The 17,812-nt window shown below is 39.3% G+C and overlaps 2 protein-coding genes and 1 pseudogene across 5 annotated transcripts in view; 2 read left to right on the plus strand and 1 right to left on the minus strand.

The window, feature by feature from the left end:
• The window catches only part of DDX50 (DExD-box helicase 50), a 32,319-nt gene extending 25,687 nt beyond the window's left edge, over window positions 1-6,632 (plus strand). For all 4 annotated transcript variants that reach the window (XM_003993993.6, XM_006937832.3, XM_019813196.3 and 1 more), the window contains 3 exons: window positions 1,616-1,750; window positions 2,905-2,949; window positions 6,132-6,632. In XM_003993993.6, coding sequence (XP_003994042.1) covers window positions 1,616-1,750; window positions 2,905-2,949; window positions 6,132-6,410 — 459 coding nt within the window. In that variant the 3' untranslated portion in view covers window positions 6,411-6,632. The remainder of the gene's footprint in view (window positions 1-1,615; window positions 1,751-2,904; window positions 2,950-6,131) is intronic.
• Window positions 3,863-4,479, minus strand: LOC111557058 (annotated as a pseudogene).
• Window positions 6,633-13,258: 6,626 nt separating the features above from the next.
• The window catches only part of DDX21 (DExD-box helicase 21), a 28,476-nt gene continuing 23,922 nt past the window's right edge, over window positions 13,259-17,812 (plus strand). The window contains exons 1-2 of the mRNA XM_003993995.6: window positions 13,259-13,425; window positions 15,330-15,767. Of these exons, the coding sequence (XP_003994044.4) occupies window positions 13,339-13,425; window positions 15,330-15,767 (525 nt within the window). The 5' untranslated portion in view covers window positions 13,259-13,338. The remainder of the gene's footprint in view (window positions 13,426-15,329; window positions 15,768-17,812) is intronic.

Raw genomic sequence — 17,812 nt, forward strand, 5'->3', positions numbered from 1 at the left:
GAGTCCCAAGCAGGCTCCAGTGTCAGCACAGAGCCTGATGCAGGGATCGAACTCACAAAACTGAGATCATGACCTGAGCCAAAATCAAGAGTCAGTTGCTTAACCCACTGAGCCACCCAGCCACCCTGCCACCAAATACTTCTTAGGAAATTACTTAAGCCATATTTTTTAGGAAAATGTTGAAAGACTTTTAGGCTAAGAAGTACCTAAGAGATCATTTATTCCCAGCCCTTATCTATTAAAGGAATCCCTCTTTGGCAGATGGGTCATCTAATTTCTGATTAAATATCTTAGAAACAATGTTAGTGGGTTTGAAATTTTTTTATAGTTTAAACCAAAATCCAGAGTCTTTACCACAAATGCACTACAGGGTCTTCCCCTTTGTACCTCTTTGACCTCATCTCATCATTCTCCCCTTGTTTCAGCTACCCTAACCTACTTGTTACTCAAACATAAACCTACTTTCACATAAGACCTTTGCACTTACTTGTACTGTTTCATATGTTCTTTCTTTTTACCACGTGGGTTCCTCCCTCACTTTATTTAGGTCTCTCTTCATAGATCACCGTATTATAGAGGTCTTTCCTGATCACCCTGTCTAAAATAGCTTACCTTTCCCTTTACTCTCGATTCCTTTGTCTTTATTTTTCTTCATGATGCTTATTACTATCTAGTGTTTATGTTTGCTTATTTATTTACTGTCTACCTCACCTCATCACCACCACTCCTATTCCCAACACTAGAATATAACCTTCATGAGAGAAAGGACTGTTTACTGCTAAATCTTGAGCACCTACTATGTCTCTGGCACATACATAGGGGACACTCAGTGGATATTTGTTAGATAGATGAGAGGATCCTGGCTGGCTCAGTCAGTAGAGTATGCAACCCTTGATCTCAGGGTTGTGAGTTCAAGTTGCATGTTGGGCATAGAGCTTACTTAAAAAAGTAGATGAATCCCTCCCTATATCTTCTTCATGCTGATCCTTTTGCTGTCCAGTGAAGTTTTACAGAACAAGTAATCTTTGCATATGTAATAGTCCTTCAAAAGTTTTGAGATTTATGTCTTCTTGTTTTTCCACTCTAAGCTGTGACTCTTTCAGCATTTCCTTAATTCTTTACAACTTTTTCTCTGATGCTCTAGGTTGTTTTTTTTTTTTTTTTTTAACATTTATTCATTTTTGATAGTGAGAGAGACGAGCATAAGCGGAGGGGTGGGCAGAGAGAGAGGGAGACATAGAATCCAAAGCAGGCTCCAGGCTCCGAGCTATCAGCACAGGGCCCAACGTGGGGCTCAAACTCACGGAGTGTGAGATCATGACTTGAGCTGAAGTCAGACGCTTAACTGACTGAGCCACCCAGGTGCCCCTCTGGTGCTCTAGTTTAATTATTTCTTAAAGCATGAGTCTTTACAGCAACACAAAGAAGAATTGTTCTTTCAAATATCTGTAAGCATTAGTCTTCTATTAATACGGTTTTAAAGAAGTTATTTTTTTTTAGCAGCCATGTTATACTGATGTCTCATGAAAAATGTAGTTAAGTCATGAAGTTAGAACTTCATTGTCCTACTTTTGCTGCCTTTTTCCCGAAGATAATGTGACTTTTAATTTTTAAGGGGTTTGTGACCATGACTCTGGAAAGCCCAGAAGAAATACAAGATGTCAGTTGCGCTTGGAAAGAACTTAACAGAAAGCTGAGTAGTAATGCTGTGTCCCAAATTACCAGAATGTGCCTCCTAAAAGGAAATATGGTAGGTTTTTCTAGACAAATAAAAAGCTTTTTAATCAACTACTATAAATGTTTCTAAAGCCCAGTAGATTTTTTCTTTTTTTTTTTTTTTTTTTAAGGCTAATAGGGTGCATAATACGGTTTTCTCTGTGTGATGGTTTGTTTCCAGTTGTAAATTTGGGGAGTTTTATAAATAATTTACTCTCTAGAAAGCTGTAAGTCATTCTGCTTAGTTTGTCTAATAACCAAGTTATGTAAGTTTCTGCTTTTGTGCACATATTATCTGTGGTTGTATGTGTTTTACTTTATGACTAAGTAACTTATAATTTCAACAGCTGAACAGCTCTGTGATTTAGAGAATATGCAGTGTTGACTTTTAAGTGGCCTGCTTTGGTTGTTAATGAGGATAATGAAGTAAAGTAAGAATTTTAATACATTTTTGAAACAGCAAAGTTAAAACTATCTCTAATCTTAGTGACTGTTTCTTCTAATGGTTTTGAGGAAAGATGTTATATTTATTCATCCAACTTTGCTACATAGGTTTATTCTAGCCTAGAATTTATTAACTTTATTATTTATTGGAAATAATCATTTCTCTCAAAGTTTAATATTACCATTAAAAAAAGTTTTGTGGCAAATCTGAGACAAACGCATTCAGAAAAAATATGAAGGGCATGGAAAATCTAACAAAATCTTTAGGCCAGGCTAGTTGCTGTACTTGAGAATTAAATTAACTTTCAGTTTATTGACAACCAGTACCAAAGAAGAAGCATCTTGGGTTATATCATTCCCATTATCTGATAAATACTGTATCTCTTCAGGATAGAAATTTTCCAGCACTAAATTTTCCAAAGAATTTATTACGTGGATCATTTTACAGTGGACATGGAACAACATTAAAGTGTCTACAAGAACTTTTCTAGAGAGTACTCTATATTTTTAGTAGTAGATTCCTGTTAGATATTTTTTTTACTTTTCGGATTTAGAAAATATAATAAGCAGCCACTCTCATGCATTATTTATATGTTAGTTGTTTTAATCTTATAAGCATTCATGGGAAACACCCTATCTTTTCTTTCTTTTTTTTTAGCTGTAAGATTACCAGCAAGTACTAGTGTATTAGTAAAAATTCAACTCATCTGCATCTAAATAAAAATTTTTTCATTTTGCTTTTAGGGTGTTTGCTTTGACGTTCCTACAACTGAGTCAGAAAGGTTACAGGTATTTTAAAAATTTTATCTGTTAAATAGTTGAATATTTAACCATTTAAAATAGTAATTTAAAAGAAGTCATTTAAAAGAAGTCACAATATCATTATGATGCCTAAGTCAATTAATTTTCCTTTATAGAATATATCTAGGCTATATCATAATTTAAAACATTTATTATAATTTCAAATATAAAAAATAGAATTGCATAATAAATATTCATATACCCATCACCCAGCTGCAGTTGTGATCAGCTCACAGCTGGTTTGTTTCATGTCACTTCCATCCATTTTCCTAGTCTCCTGTATGTATGCTTTTGAGAGAAATTGTAGGTATTCTGTCATTTCAACCATAAATATTTCCATATATCTACTAGGGATACTTTTTAAAACCATAATCATAATGCCATAGTTCAAATACCTAAAATAATAATTCCTTAATATCATCTAATTTTGTGTTTAAAATTTCCCTATTGTCTCCTAAATATTTTTTATTTTTTTGTCTCCTGAATATCTTAGAATATAAGACCCATACATTATAATTTGATGTTTCTTAAGTCTCTTTTAATCTGCAGTTTCTTGCTCCTTTCTTTGTCACTTTAAAAAATTTTTCTTGTATTTTATCTGTTGCAGAAAGAGATTGTCTACTAGATTCCTACACTATAGAATTTGACTATTGTACTACTGTGCATATTTATAGATGTATTTGGGGGTGATTCTGTTTTTTAAGTCTTTTTAAAAATTAAGAATATATCATGAACACATTCCTTTGTCAACTATACAGTTATTTTTTAACAGCTCCCTGCATTTGACCATGTGGGTGGTCAACTTTTCTTTTCTTTTGTTTTTTAAAAATGTTTATTTTAAGTAGGCTCTATGCCCAACGTGGGGCTTGAAATCATGAAGCTGAGATCAAGAGTCGATGTGCTCTACTGACTGAGCCAGCCAGGCACCCCTGGTCAACTTTTCTTAATGTTCTGTTTTCTGACATTTAGGTTATTTCCAGTAATATACTGGTATAAACAGGACAGCCATGAATGATGGTATAGCTAGCTCCTTTTTTTTGGTTTTTTGGGTGTTTTTTTGTATCCAAATCTGTTTATTAGGATAGTTTCCCACTCATGCTAATTCAGGGTGCTTTTACTGCCGTTGCTGTCTGAAGGAGCATCCTTCTGTAAGCCTTGCTTTTCTTCCTGTTGGCTGGCACAGGACGGTGGAGCAGCTCACAGACACACCACTGTTTGTGTGTGGTTGAAGATGGTGGTGATTTTGTAGCACCCAGGGTACCTCATATCCATGAAGTAGGAGTTGGGGCCCCGCACCAGGCGCTTCTTTTTGCCCTTCCTCTTCTCTTCTGGGGACGGATACAGGAGGTCCTTCACAAAGGGCTTGTTCTTGTGGGCAAGTTGTCATCACTAAAAAGGGGTAGCATAGCTAACTCTTTATGCATTGCCATGTTTATCTCTTCAAGATGAATTTTTTAAAAAATGTTTATTTTTTTGAGAGAGAGAGCAGGGAAGGGGCAGAGATAGAGAGGGAAAGAGAGACAATCCCAAGCAGGCTCCTTGCTGCCAGCACAGAGACCTACACAGGGCGTCAACCCACCAACTGTGAGATTATGACCTGCACTGAAACCAAGAGTTGAACACTTAACCAGCTGAGCCACCCAGGTGCCCCTACATGAATTTTTTTAAGTTTATTTATTTATTTTAAGAGAGAGAGAGAGAAAATACGCGAGTGGAGGAAGGGCAGAGGGAGAGATAGAGAATCCAAAGCAGTCTTCTAGCTGCCAGCACAGAGCCCAGCATGGGGCTCAGACTCACGAACCGTGAGAACATGACCCAAGCTGAAATCAAGAGTCCAAGACACTTAACTGACTGAGCCACCCAGGGCCCCAAGATGAAATTTTTTTTTAATGTTTATTTACTTAGAGAGAGAGAGAGAGAGAGAGAGAGAGAGAGAGAGAGCGCACACACAGGGGAGGGGCATAGAGAGGGAGAGAGAGAATCCCAGGCAGGCTCTGAGCTGTCAGCACAGAGTATGATGTGGCACTCAGCCACATTAACTTGTGAGATCATGACCAAAATCAAGAGTCGGACACTTAATTGACTGAGCCACCAAGGCACCCTTAAGATGAATTTTTTATTTTTATTTCTATTTTTATTTTTATTTAATTAATTAATTATTGTTTCTTACTATAATATATTGTCAGGTTAACTAACATATAGTGTACACAGTGTGCTCTTGGCTTCGGGAGTAGATTCCCATACTTTATTGCTTACATACAACACCCAGTGCTTGTCCCAACAAGTGCCCTCCTCAATGCCCATCACCCATTTTCCCCACCCTTCCCCCCCCCACCCCTGCTCCTTGCCCTCCCTCAACCCTGTTTGCTCTCTGTATCTAAGAGTCTCTTATGGTTTGCCTCCTTCTCTGTTTGAAACTATTTTTTTCCCCTTCTCTTCCCCCCCGCCATGGTCCTCTGTTAAGTTTCTCAAATTCCACATGAATGAAACCATATGGTATAAGATGAATTTTTTAAGATGATTGCTTGGCCAGAAGGTTTGTGCATTTTTAAGGCTTTGGTCATATATTGCCACTAGTGGTATGTGTTTGTCTCTGCTCACTCTTACCAACATTTTAACATTTACTTTCCTTGGCAACTCATGATTACAATGAACCGTTAATGTAGCAGGATATAACATAGTGATGCTCTTAGGAGCGCTGATTTGTATATCTTGAGTTGTTTACCCTGACCAAATTATTTCCAATGGCTATGTATTTTTGTCCTCACCTGTGTTGACAGGTTTTAATCTTCATCACTAGTTCTCACTTCTTGCTTCTGTCAATATAACTGCTGAAAGAAATGCACTACTTGTTAATGGCTTACTTGTTTCATGCCAAGAAATCAGTGCTCTCTTTTAGAGTGTATAAACTGAGTATGAAATAATGAGCCTCAAAATAAGCCTGAGAATTTCTCCTAAGACTAAAATTTAGGAACTTTAATGGATGTACTTTGAATATGTTTTTGGTTTTGTTTTCTGGCTTTCAGTTTTGTTCCAGAAACTTTGAATTTAATGGGAAGATTAATTAGCTAATAGTTAATGGACATTAAAAAAAGAATCTCCTGTACTCAGTGTACTTGCTTATGGTTTCTATTTTGCATTTATATTAATCCTCTAAATTCCCCCAACAGGCAGAGTGGCATGATTCAGACTGGATACTTTCATTGCCAGCGAAGTTACCTGAAATTGAAGAATATTATGATGGAAACACATCTTCTAACTCCAGGCAGAGGAGTGGCTGGTCAAGTGGCCGGTCTGGCCGATCTGGCCGGTCAGGTGGTCGATCTGGTGGCCGGTCAGGTAGACAGAGTCGACAGGGGAGTCGGTCAGGAAGTCGACAAGATGGTAGAAGACGAAGTGGGAATAGAAATCGATCAAGAAGCGGGGGCCACAAACGGAGTTTTGACTGAGTATTTGATAGTTAATCTACCAGTGTGAGCTTGCCTATTTCTGCCTAATCATGTACATTATCCACCAAAAATTAGGTCATCATAGTTGAGGTATGTGTCTGCTCTTTGCAAAGAAGTTGGTCATATTTTTTTAAAAAGTGTTTCACAAGAATGGTTGTAAACAAATCTACTTATCCAGTTATACCTTTGAATAAAAAAAACTCCTTTTATTGTCTCTTTTCACTATGTGTTAAGAATTTTGTCAGTGTAATCTTCTACAGTTTCTTCTAAAACATGACAGTCAAATTAATCTTAAGATTACTTGCATTTTGAAAAATGTGGTGTATTTGTATTGAGATCACTCCTTCCATAGGCTATGTAGTAGAAAAGAAATCCCTTCTACATTAAAGGGATATATAAACCATATATATATATGGTTAGGTATATATATATATATATACCTGGTTGGGTATATATATATGGTTGACTGGTTAGGTATAACATTTAAATTCTAGATACAGTTAATTAAAAAGGTGTGCAAGCAGTGTACGCTCAATAATTTATTCACCAGATAATGATTGAAGTCTACTATGTGCCTATCACTGTGTTGATCACTAGGGATTTAGTTGGTGAACAAGGCACAGCACTATCTTCAAGGAACTTACAGTCTAAAGACAAACAGTTTTGAATGAAATTAACATCTAAAGGCTAAGATGGATGGATGGTAGGCTAAGATCCTACCTGGATGGAATGTTAAGGACCTAGTTTGGGTACACCAAACAGTCTTAGGAGTCAGAAAGGCTTACAAACAGTGATACCCAAAAAAGAAGTAAAGCAAAAGTATCCGTTGAGCTAAGCAAGTATGTGTGAATGGTTGGAAGAAGCGTTCAGAAGGGAGAGGGTTTACAGGCAGGGAGAACAGAATATGCAAATAACCAGAGCCAAAGAATACTATAGCAAGTCTGAGGACCTACAGTTCAGTATGGTTTGCATGTGACAGGCAGAGGGAAGGAATAAGAGAGAGTTAGTATTTAACAGGGACCTTATTTTAAAGGCCTTGTGTGCATTAAGTTTAAACGTTCTCTTGAAGACTGGTGAACCATTAAAAGATTTAAGGTAAGGAATGACATAATGAGACTTGTGTTTTAGAAAAGATTATTGGCTACACTGAAGGGACTGGATCAGAGAAGGGCCAGATTGGAGGTAAGGAGACCTCTTATGATGCTGTTGGAACAATCTAAGGTAGAGGTGATGATGGTCTGCATTACTAGTAGGTAACATGTTTTGATGATAAGAACTGAGGCATTTGGGAGCTTATTACTTGGCCAGAATCCCAGCTGGATCAATGTAATGGAATGAGGATTTAAACCCAGGTAAGTCTACCTTCTGAACCAGCATTCTTAACCACTGTGCTAAATAGTTGGTGGGTGACACTGAGAAACATGCATAGATTTCCAAAGTTTTTTTTTTTTTTAAGTTTTTTATTATTTTTTAGTAATCTCTATACCCAATGTGGGGCTTGAACTCATGACCCCAAGATTAAGAGTTATGTGCTCCTCCAATAAGCCAGCCAGGCATCCCCAAAGTTTTTAGGAAATAAAATGGTTAGGACTCAGTACTTGATTGAATTGGAAGATGAGAGAGATGCAGAAGTATAAAACAGGTTTTTGTCACTGAGATAAGGTACTAGGAGGAAGAATAAGAAAAGTTATTTGGGGAGGGAGGGGGGATATGATTAGTTCAATATTAGATATATTTTAATATTGAATAGCCCATGAGATCTTAAAAGAAGATGTAAGAGGAGGTTAACAGTATACAGTTGGATTTGTACGTTTGAAGCAGAGAGAGATCTGTTCTGGAGGTGTAAAGATTTGGGAATAATAAAACAATGGTAATTATAGTTAAGGCAGTGGAAGAGTATATCTAGTGAAAGTATAGTAAGAAAAGAGGACTAAGGAGTAAACCCAGAGGCAAACTAATGTATTCACTACATAACAGAGGAAGGGAATCCCATCACTATCAATAAGAGGTAAGAAGGCGGCAGAAAGTCCAGAAGTATGAGGCTTTCAAAGGAACCAGAAGATGAGCCTGAGATGGCCATTGGATTTGGCAAAAAGGAGACGTTTGACGTGGGGAACACCCAGAGTAATAAAGTGTTGAAAGTAGAAACCACTGAACAGTGGGTTCAGGTGGAAATGAGAGATAAAGAAGTAGAGACGACAAATCTGTCTTCCAGAAATTTGGCTGTGAATAGAGAAGAATAAGCTAAAGCTGGAGTGAAAGAAAGGACATGAGATGACAGTTTTTTGTATGTGTGGGCTGGGGGAGGATGAAGGAAATTAGAGCATGGACTACTACTACAGGAAGGAGCCAGAAAGGAGGGAGGAAGAGAAAGAACATATGATGGAGCAATATCTCTATGAAGACCCAGAAGGATGAGCTTAGGCAGACAGAATTTAGCCTTAGAGGTAGAAGCACATTTTGCCAGGAGGAAAGTATGGTTATCACGTAGGTGAGTTTGCAGGTGATAAGGTAAAAATTAAGGGAGTGCCTGCTTGATGTCTTCTATTTTTTTTCTGTGGTATTCTTTCATAGTCATCTACTAAGGGTGAAGAGGGAAGTAGCAGGCTAGGAGATCTGAGAAAGTAGGAGAAACACTGAGGTATCAACTGTAGAACAAGACAGCTTACTAGGGAAACAGGGTCACAGGCAACTTTGAGGGTCCAGCTGAGATTAGAGACTTCATTTATTCTGGCAGCAATTAGAGCACTTGAGTGACTTCCTGTAATAACATTTCAGCATTCTGTTGTAGGAATGGAGATGGCAGATACCTGCTTGATGCAGGATTGGGGTTTTGCTCTGTGAGATGAAAGGATGAAGAACTTTGGCAAAAGTGATCGGAGTAATGGTCCATGGAGTCTAGACTGCCTAGGCATTGAAGTGGAGGTAGGGTTGATAACTGGGAGAATACAGAAGGAGCAAAGACCTGAAGGTCACTGAAAGTTCTCTGAATTTGAGATTTCAAGAGTGGAGCAGTTGGGGAGAAGACAAGTTCAGCGTTTGGTAGCAGGCCTGTTCAGGGGCAAAGGTCACTTCAGATGAGATGGTCAAAGAACTGAGAATCTAGCATTCTTTGGGTGTTTTCATGGACAATGAAGTCTTTAGGACTGAGGAGGGAGAGGAAGACTGAGCCAATGGATGGTAGAGTTTAAGTTACGGAACAAGAAAGCGTATAGGGTGATATTGCCACATATCTTCAAGGGGAAAAGGGCATTTGCATGATAGTGAAGGAGTAATAGTTTGGAAACGGTTTTGAAGAAAAGAAGAGGACATGGATACCAGGGTACGTGGGATATGAGGGAATGAGCAACGTGTGAGGGAAAGCTGCAAGAATAGTATTTTTCAGCAAACCCAGATTTCAGTTAAGCCGGGGTGTGTGGGGGGAGGACTCAGTGCTGGATTGAGAAAGGGAGAGGTTTTGATTATGGGAAATGGGGTTCCAGATAGCCATGACTCGGGGGAAAAGTGTCAGTTGGCTCTGCATATGAGTAGCTGTGAGCTCTGCATTTATACTGAAGATGAAATCGGGGCTCCGTTCCTACAAAGGTGCACGAGTCCTAGTACTTTAGTCAGAGTAAATTGTATACCTACAATGCCCCAGGCACCATGTTCAGGGTACAAAGGTGAATAATGTGTGCCTGGTCTCTGCCCTCAGGAACTCAGAATCTAGTGAAATAAATGGCCACAGAAACCTAGGTCCAGGGCAATGACTAGTGCAATAATTTGAGCTCTGCACAAGGGCACCTAGCCCAGCCCAGGAAACGGGCGTGGGAGTTCAGAGAAAGCTTTTTGGACATAATGATTGAAAATGGATTAAGTCAGGTAAAAGGAGCAAAGTGGGAATGGACATCGAGGCAAAGGCATAGAATAGCTAATAAAACAAGGTCTAAGCATGGTGAATGAGAAATAGCTCTCATTGCTGGGCTTCTCACTTCACGGAAAGCAGTGATGAGAACAAGGTAAGGTCCTATCTCGGAAGGCTTTGTAGGCCTTGTTTTGAAACCCATTGAAGGCTTTCAGGGAAGTGAGTGAAAAAGATACGTATGTAGGTGCATGCTAGCAGGGTGGAGGTAGATTTTAGGGGTTCACTTGCTAAAGGCTGGCTTCCCTATTAGCAAGGAAGATGGGGCAGGTCCTAAAAAAGATTAAGTAATAGCTTTCCATACCTTCTAGAAGAAGGTGGAGGCAGAATTCTCCTCTTTGGGCTGCATTTAGCCCCTTATTTTTGCTCTTTCTTCATAGAGCCCAGCACCTTCATGCTTCCACCTTTTGGCTATTCAGAGCCTCCTGTTTGGTATTTGTGCCCTAGTGTGGTCACTTAACAGCTATGAATTTAATTAAATCAGTTACCCTGATCTTCAGTTTTTGAACTTGTAAATGTCTGCCTTATTAGAAATTTGAATAATGAATTCACATTTATGTGTGAATGTCTGAGAGCTTCCTCTCACATTGTTTTTGTTTCACATGTCTTGTGAGTAGTGTTTAATGTTTTTTTAAACCATATTCCTTTTTCATATTAGTAATATGCATCCATTGTTGAAAATTTGAAAAAAATAGAGGAGCAAATGGAAGAAAATAAAAACCATCCATAATTACATCACTCAGATAATTACTGCTAACATATTGTTGTGTAGACTTTTGAATCAGTGTGTGTGTGTGTGTATGCATACTTTTTGAAACAGAAATTCTCCCCCCATTTTATGAAAACACGACATTATCTACATCAGAGGAAACTGGTCTGGCGGAATCAATACCCAGAACTTCACATTTCCAATCAAATGTATGTATAAGACCTATTTTTTTTCTACTTGTTGCTGAATTTTATACTGCTAACTAGATTTAATGCAGTAATTTGGCTGCCTTTGACCCAAAAAGGGCCTTTGCAGGCTTCCTCTGAGAATTTTGGCCTTATGCCTATGTGTGGGTATATTACAAAGGAACTTACATATTTTATAAACCTTGACAACAGTTTTGCATTAAGGAGTGTTCTGGGCTCACTCAGTTGTTGAACATCTACTGGTAATAAAAATGTCCCTGTATGGTTTATAGCAGTATCACAGAGCTTAAGGGAGGGACTGGGCCTTCACTAAAGGTACTCCAAACTCCCACGTACAATGCTGAAATCCTAGATGTTAAGCATTTTATCAGTTGGTTGATTGCATTCATGCTTCCTCCCCTTTCTACACCTAATACCAGGATGATTGAATTGCTTTCCTGCGTGGGCATAGAGCTAAAATTTATTTCAAGGGATTTCTCTGTCTTCCCCACACCCCAACATTGCCATTTTAACGGTCAATCAACTTTTAGTGTCAATCTACCATGTGCCTATGTACCAGGCGCTGTTTGAAATCTTTGGGATACAAAATAGGTAAATCAAGGTTCCTAGCTCAAAGATATCACAGAGTATAAGTTAAAGAAGGAGTTGCTGTAGATTTACATAAGTTTACCTGTTAAAAAATTGAGACTGTGAAACATCAAGTAACAGTTTTATGTGAAACATGAAAATTTTCCATTGAACTGTCATTTTAAAATGTGCAGTAAATACAGAAATAAAACTTTTGCATTTACCTTTGTCATAAAATGATTATATCTTAAGTTGTCTTTCTAAACACCTACAAGTTTTAATGGCTGTCATTTATTGTACTTTACGTGCCAGACACTGCTAATCCCTTTTCATTCATTATCTTACTTAATTTTCTCAGCCCACGAGAAACTCACTGATTTCTCCTGATTTCATGCAGGAGAAACTCAGGTTCCAATTCAGTAATGTGTGCAAAATCAGAGAAAGACCAAGCAGTGCAGGCTTTCAAAGCCAGGCATGATTTCAACGGATTTTTAAAAATTATTCCCAATTCTTTGGATCACTGGTTCTTCAGAGTTTAGTGACATTGTCATAGATCATTCTATGGATGATCATGGACCACTTTCCTCAACTCCTCGAATTAGTATATTGCCCTAATTATGCAAGATTTAGAGCCCTGTATTTTTAATTAAATTTTTTTTTACGTTTTACTTAGAGTGCAAACAGGGGCAGAGAGAGAAGGAGGTAGAGGATCCAAAGCAGGCTCTGCACTGACAGCAGTGAGCCCGACGTGGGGCTCGAACTCACGAACCCCCAGATCATCACCTGAGCCTAGGTCCCACGCTCAACTGCCTGGGCCACGCAGGTGCCCATAGAGCCCTGTATTTTCTTATAGAGGTCCATGTGGTTTGGGTGCTCTTCCTACTGGTCCCAAGGACGGTTGGGGTGCCTCTCTGTGTCTTCAGAATAACTGATACTCCTCTATCTTCCAGCAGTCTATAAAATTTCTTTATGACAAGTATTATATATTCTCTGTTAACTGAATCCTAGCCTTGTTTCTCCTGACACCTGACACTGAATCCTTGGAGGATGTTTACGTGCATGCAATTAGGAATGACATATCCGACTGAATTCTAATTCTTATCCAGGCTTGCGAGTCCGGGCATCTCCTTTCAGTGTCGACGTTTCCACAAGGTGATCAAGAAGACACATTTACCGCGTCTGTGCGTGAAAGGATCTTGCAAACTCCAGCAATCTTATACACTGAAGAGACACCACGGAAAAACAAGTTATTTATCAGGTCGGGGTTGGGGGAATCTGACTAGTGTTTACTAACTTTTGTGGTTCCTCCCAGTTGGTTGGACTCCTCAGGCGTTGTAAGCGGTCAATTCACTACTCGCAACCAGAGGGAGCACCACAAGGTCCAGCGCTACCGCGTGGGCCGTGGCGTCTCTGGGACTTTCTGCTTCCGCAGGAAATGCTTTGCTTCCGGAAGTGACGAAAGTGGGTGGGCTAAATGGGTAGTACTCTCTCTTCATCTCCACGCGGTGGAACTGACCGGTCGGCCTCAGTTGCTTGTGCTGAAAGATGCCGGGGAAACTCCTTAGTGACGTGGATTTGGACTCAGACACGGCCATGGAAAAACTGGAGACACCGCGAAAGCAGAATGCGAAGGTGCCATCGGGGGCTGAGGGTCCTAGGGTGCTGAGAGGAGTGGGGTACAGGATGGGCGGGGGTCCGGCTAAGGAGCCCGTGGCGCACACGCGGACCCGGCGCGTCCAGAGCCCGGCCGTGGGGCGCCGGGGAGCTGTGCCGGTCACGGGCGCAGGCGGACCGGAGCTGGGGTGAGCACCGCTCCCATGTGGTTCTGGAGTCTGGGCGCCCCGCACCTGGTGCGCAGTAAGATGTTCACGGTTGGGCCCCACGTTGCTGGCTCAGGCTCAGACCTGACCGGGTTTGAGCGTGCGCGGAGGGAATTGTCAGTCCTGGTAGAGACTGAAGCTTTAGCCTAGACTAGCCACACCTCAAACCCACCTGCACACGTGGGCGGCGTGAGCAGTGACATTTTACTGTAGTAGTTCGGGAAATACAGTTTGTTTTTCGGTAAGCAACCTTTAGAAGATGAAGTAATTCAGTTCGGCTTAAGGTCTATTGACCAGATTTCCCGTGGAAATGTAACGTGTTGTGGTGCTAACGGCACACCGTGTTTTTGATAGAGGCCAGCAGTGTGTAGTGGTCTTAAGTTACCTTGATACCTGTCTGCCTCTTTACTGTTACTTCCTTAGCGATTTCACTTGTGACTGGGTGTCTGTTCTGAAATAAGGTCAGTGAGTGAGAACAAACATTGTCCCTGAATTTGTATCCTACATGATTTAGAATTTCCTTTCCTTGGCTGTTTATGGGCCTTTTTGATGGGGAGCTTTTACAACAGCAATATTTTGGCGTTGTAGGAAGCCGAGGGAGCACAGACTTGTCCCCACAGGTGGGGAGGAAGTGGTCCTGGTTTGCCTGCTCAGCGTCAGTGAAGGTATTCAGTTGTGGGATGGTCAAGTGAAGAGGGACGCGGCCAAACTCCATTACATTCCAAGAGAGGCCACTGAGTTAGGAAATCCTCTTACTTAGTGGAGTGAAGGGATGAAAGAACTGAAATCTTGTGGGGAGACCAGATGATTTTTCAGATGTCTGAAAGATGATCATGTGGGAAAGATCACCCTCATCTGTGATTTGAGAGTGGAGGCGGGGCCTGAAGTTTCGGGGAGGCTGATTTCAGCTAAATGTTCTAGTCTTCATATTTCTGTGATTGGCCTTTCAGAAAGGTTTTAACAGAGGCTAAGCACCTATTTGATTTCAGTAATATTAAGTAATTAACTTTCAGGAATAGGAAAAGTTGGAAAAGGTCACACATTTCAGGTAGGAGCCGTAGTCTGATTTGGCTTTGAGGTTTCACCCATTCCATTTCCTAGTAACTTATGCTTTTTTTTCCTCCTTAAATTAGATCATCTTCTTTTTCTTATCGCGTGATGATTGTGGGGTGATAGATTGTGGGATTTTATAGCTTTTTGGTTCATAAAGTGTCTCTGTAAATTCATTTGCACTTGTCACATAGCCAAGACAGATGTTATGAATTCTAGCAGAGAAAGAAATCTGCTTAATATTGTCCATCTGTGGACATATGTGGCCTTACTGCTCTATTAGAATTAAATTAAACTGTACTTGATCACTTTCTGTAGTTGTACCTCTTGACGACTCTTGGAGCATCCCATAAGAAACCCCAAATCTCTTATGAAAACTTGATTTTACAACTTGTTCAACCAACATGAATTAAATAGTTGCCAAGAGGCATTCTCTTCTGAGCTCATGAAGTCATTGATATACAATGTACTTATTTCCATATAACTAAGAAATGGTACTAAAAAAGCATAGTGTTTTGTCTTATTGAAAGGAGAAGGTACAGATGTTGAAAAATGCCCCAAAATTGTGTTCTTCATAATTACATGATCTTGAAATAATCGAGAATTGATGCATCATACAAATGTATACATGCTTTGCTCAGTAGTTTGTATTTTTTAATTTCTTAGAAGGGTAAAAAAGAGAAGCCAAAGTCTAATAAGACTGAAGAGGCAACAGAAGTAAAGGAAGAAACTATTTCCCCCAAAGCCAAAAAAATTAAAAAGAAAGCCGAGTCTTCTGAGATTGACATGAATTCTCCTAAATCCAAAAAGGCAAAAAAGAAAGAGGAGCCATCTCAGGATGACATTATTTCTCCTAAAACCAAAAGTGTGAAGAAACCAAAGGAGTCCTTTGAAAAGAAAGTTGTTTCTCCTAAAACCAAAAAAGTAATGAAAAGTGAGGAGCCTTCTGAAGAAGAAATAGGTGCTCCTAAGCCGAAGAAGATGAAAAAAGAAAAGGAAATGAATGGAGACATTGGAGAGAAAAGCCCCAAACTGAAGAATGGATTCCCTCATTCTGGACCTGTCTCTAACTCCAGTGAAGAAAGTAACAGTGAATTAGAGCAGGTAAAGTTGCATTTTCATATGTAGAGCGTATCTTTCATTGTGGTTTCAGATAAATCAGTAGGTAATCGCTACCTAGAGGCAACAGAAGCAGGAGAAAATTTGATGTGTTGACACTTTATGGGGGGGTCCTTTGAGCTGCATGCTGCCTGCATTCAGGGTAAGACTTCATCTTAAAAATAGCTTAAAGTTAGAATGTTTCCTTTGCAAAGAAACAGGCCTATTTAAGTTTAGGGAATGTCTTCTGTCCACGTCTGCTTATTTGCAAGTCAGAATTAAAAGGAGAGATTATAGTTATGCGGATAGGCCCTAGCTTCCCTCTGAGGGGTTTCACCAAAAAATCTTAATTAGTAGAGCTACTGAGAACGATTTTGTTTGATTTTGCATAAGTTTTTGTTTGGCCATTAACTCAAGTTGAACCCGATGATTGGATGTCCACTTGGAAGTAGTTCTGTTACCTTTCAGAAACTCAGTCATCAAAGAAATCCTAATTCTAATAATTTTCTGTTTGCCATAGGTCATAATCAACATTTAAATTTTTTTTCCTTGGTTCATATCCAGGTGCCCCTCAAAATAAATAGATAAATAAATAAGTTTTTTTCCTGATTATAAATAAGTGATTTACAGAATTAGGAAAATATAGAAATTTGGGGCACCTGGATGGCATCTGACTTTCGCTCAGGTTCTGATCTTAATGGTTCGTAGGTTTGAGCCCCAGGTCAGACTCGGTGCTGACGGTTCAGAGCCTGGAGCCTGTTTCTGATTCTGTGTCTCCCTCTCCTGCTGCCCCTTCCCCACTTGCTGTCTCTCTCTCAAAATAATAAAAAACAAAAACATTTTGTTTGCTAAAAACAAAAAGTTCCCTAGAATTCCAGCATTCATTATTTCAGTAAATATTAAATACTCATTAGGTATAGAGGTAACCTGTTGTTGAGTGCTGTTTCTTTACAGTACTTTATATATATATATATATATATATATATATATATATATATATGTAACTTTTTTATCAGATTAGGATTGTACTATATGCAATCTTGTCTCCTGCCTTTCCACTTTTATTTAAACATTATATTCTATTTTTTTAATGTTTACTTTTTGAGAAAAAGAAAAGAGCATGAGCGGGGGAGGGGCAGAGAGAGAGGGAGACACAGAATCTGAAGCAGGCTCAAGGCTCTGAGCTATCAGCACAGAGCCCGATGGGGGCTTGAACCCGTGAACCGCGAGATCATGACCTTAGCCAAAGTTGGCGCTTAACCGACTGAGCCACCCAGGCACCCCTAAATAATAAATATTTTCATTGGTTCCATAATCCATTATATAAATGTTTAGAAAATCACTTAATTCCTGTATTGAGCATTTAAATTTTTTACTATCAAATAATGCCACAGTGACCACTTTGTCGTAAATGTTTGTTTCTTATTTTCTGTGACTATATGTGAAAGATGTGGCTATGCAAAAGGGTTAATGACCTGTTCAGCAGTATAGTAGTCCCCCCTCATCTGATGTTTTTCTTTCTGGGGTTTCAATTGCCCCCTGTCAACCACGTTCAAGGGTAAATGATTCTCCTCCTGACACATTGTCAGAAGGACAGTAGTAGCCTAATGCTGCATCACAATGCCTACGTCATTCATCTCACTTCATGTCATCACATAGGCATTTTATCAATCCTGTATCATCACAAGAAGTATGAGTGCAGTACAGGAAGATATTCAGAGAGAGACCACATTTGCATAATTTTTATCATGATCTATTGTTATAATTGTTCCAGTTTATTATTAGTTATTGTCATTAGTTTGTTACTGTGCCTAATTTATAAGTTAAACTTTATCTTGGGTATGTGTGCATAGTAGAAAACAGTATATTTAAAGTTCTGTACTATTCAGGTATCCACTAGGGGTCTCCCCTGTGGATAATGGAGGACTCCTACATATTGGTATGGGATGGCAACAGAATAGTTCTTAGTTGAGACTGAATCTGCCTTTACTAGCCACACATAGTATATCTACAGTATATATTTGCATTTTCCTTTTGTTAGGGTTTTATAG

Source organism: Felis catus, chromosome D2, assembly GCF_018350175.1.
Source record: "Felis catus isolate Fca126 chromosome D2, F.catus_Fca126_mat1.0, whole genome shotgun sequence".
NCBI classification, from domain to species: domain Eukaryota; kingdom Metazoa; phylum Chordata; class Mammalia; order Carnivora; family Felidae; genus Felis; species Felis catus.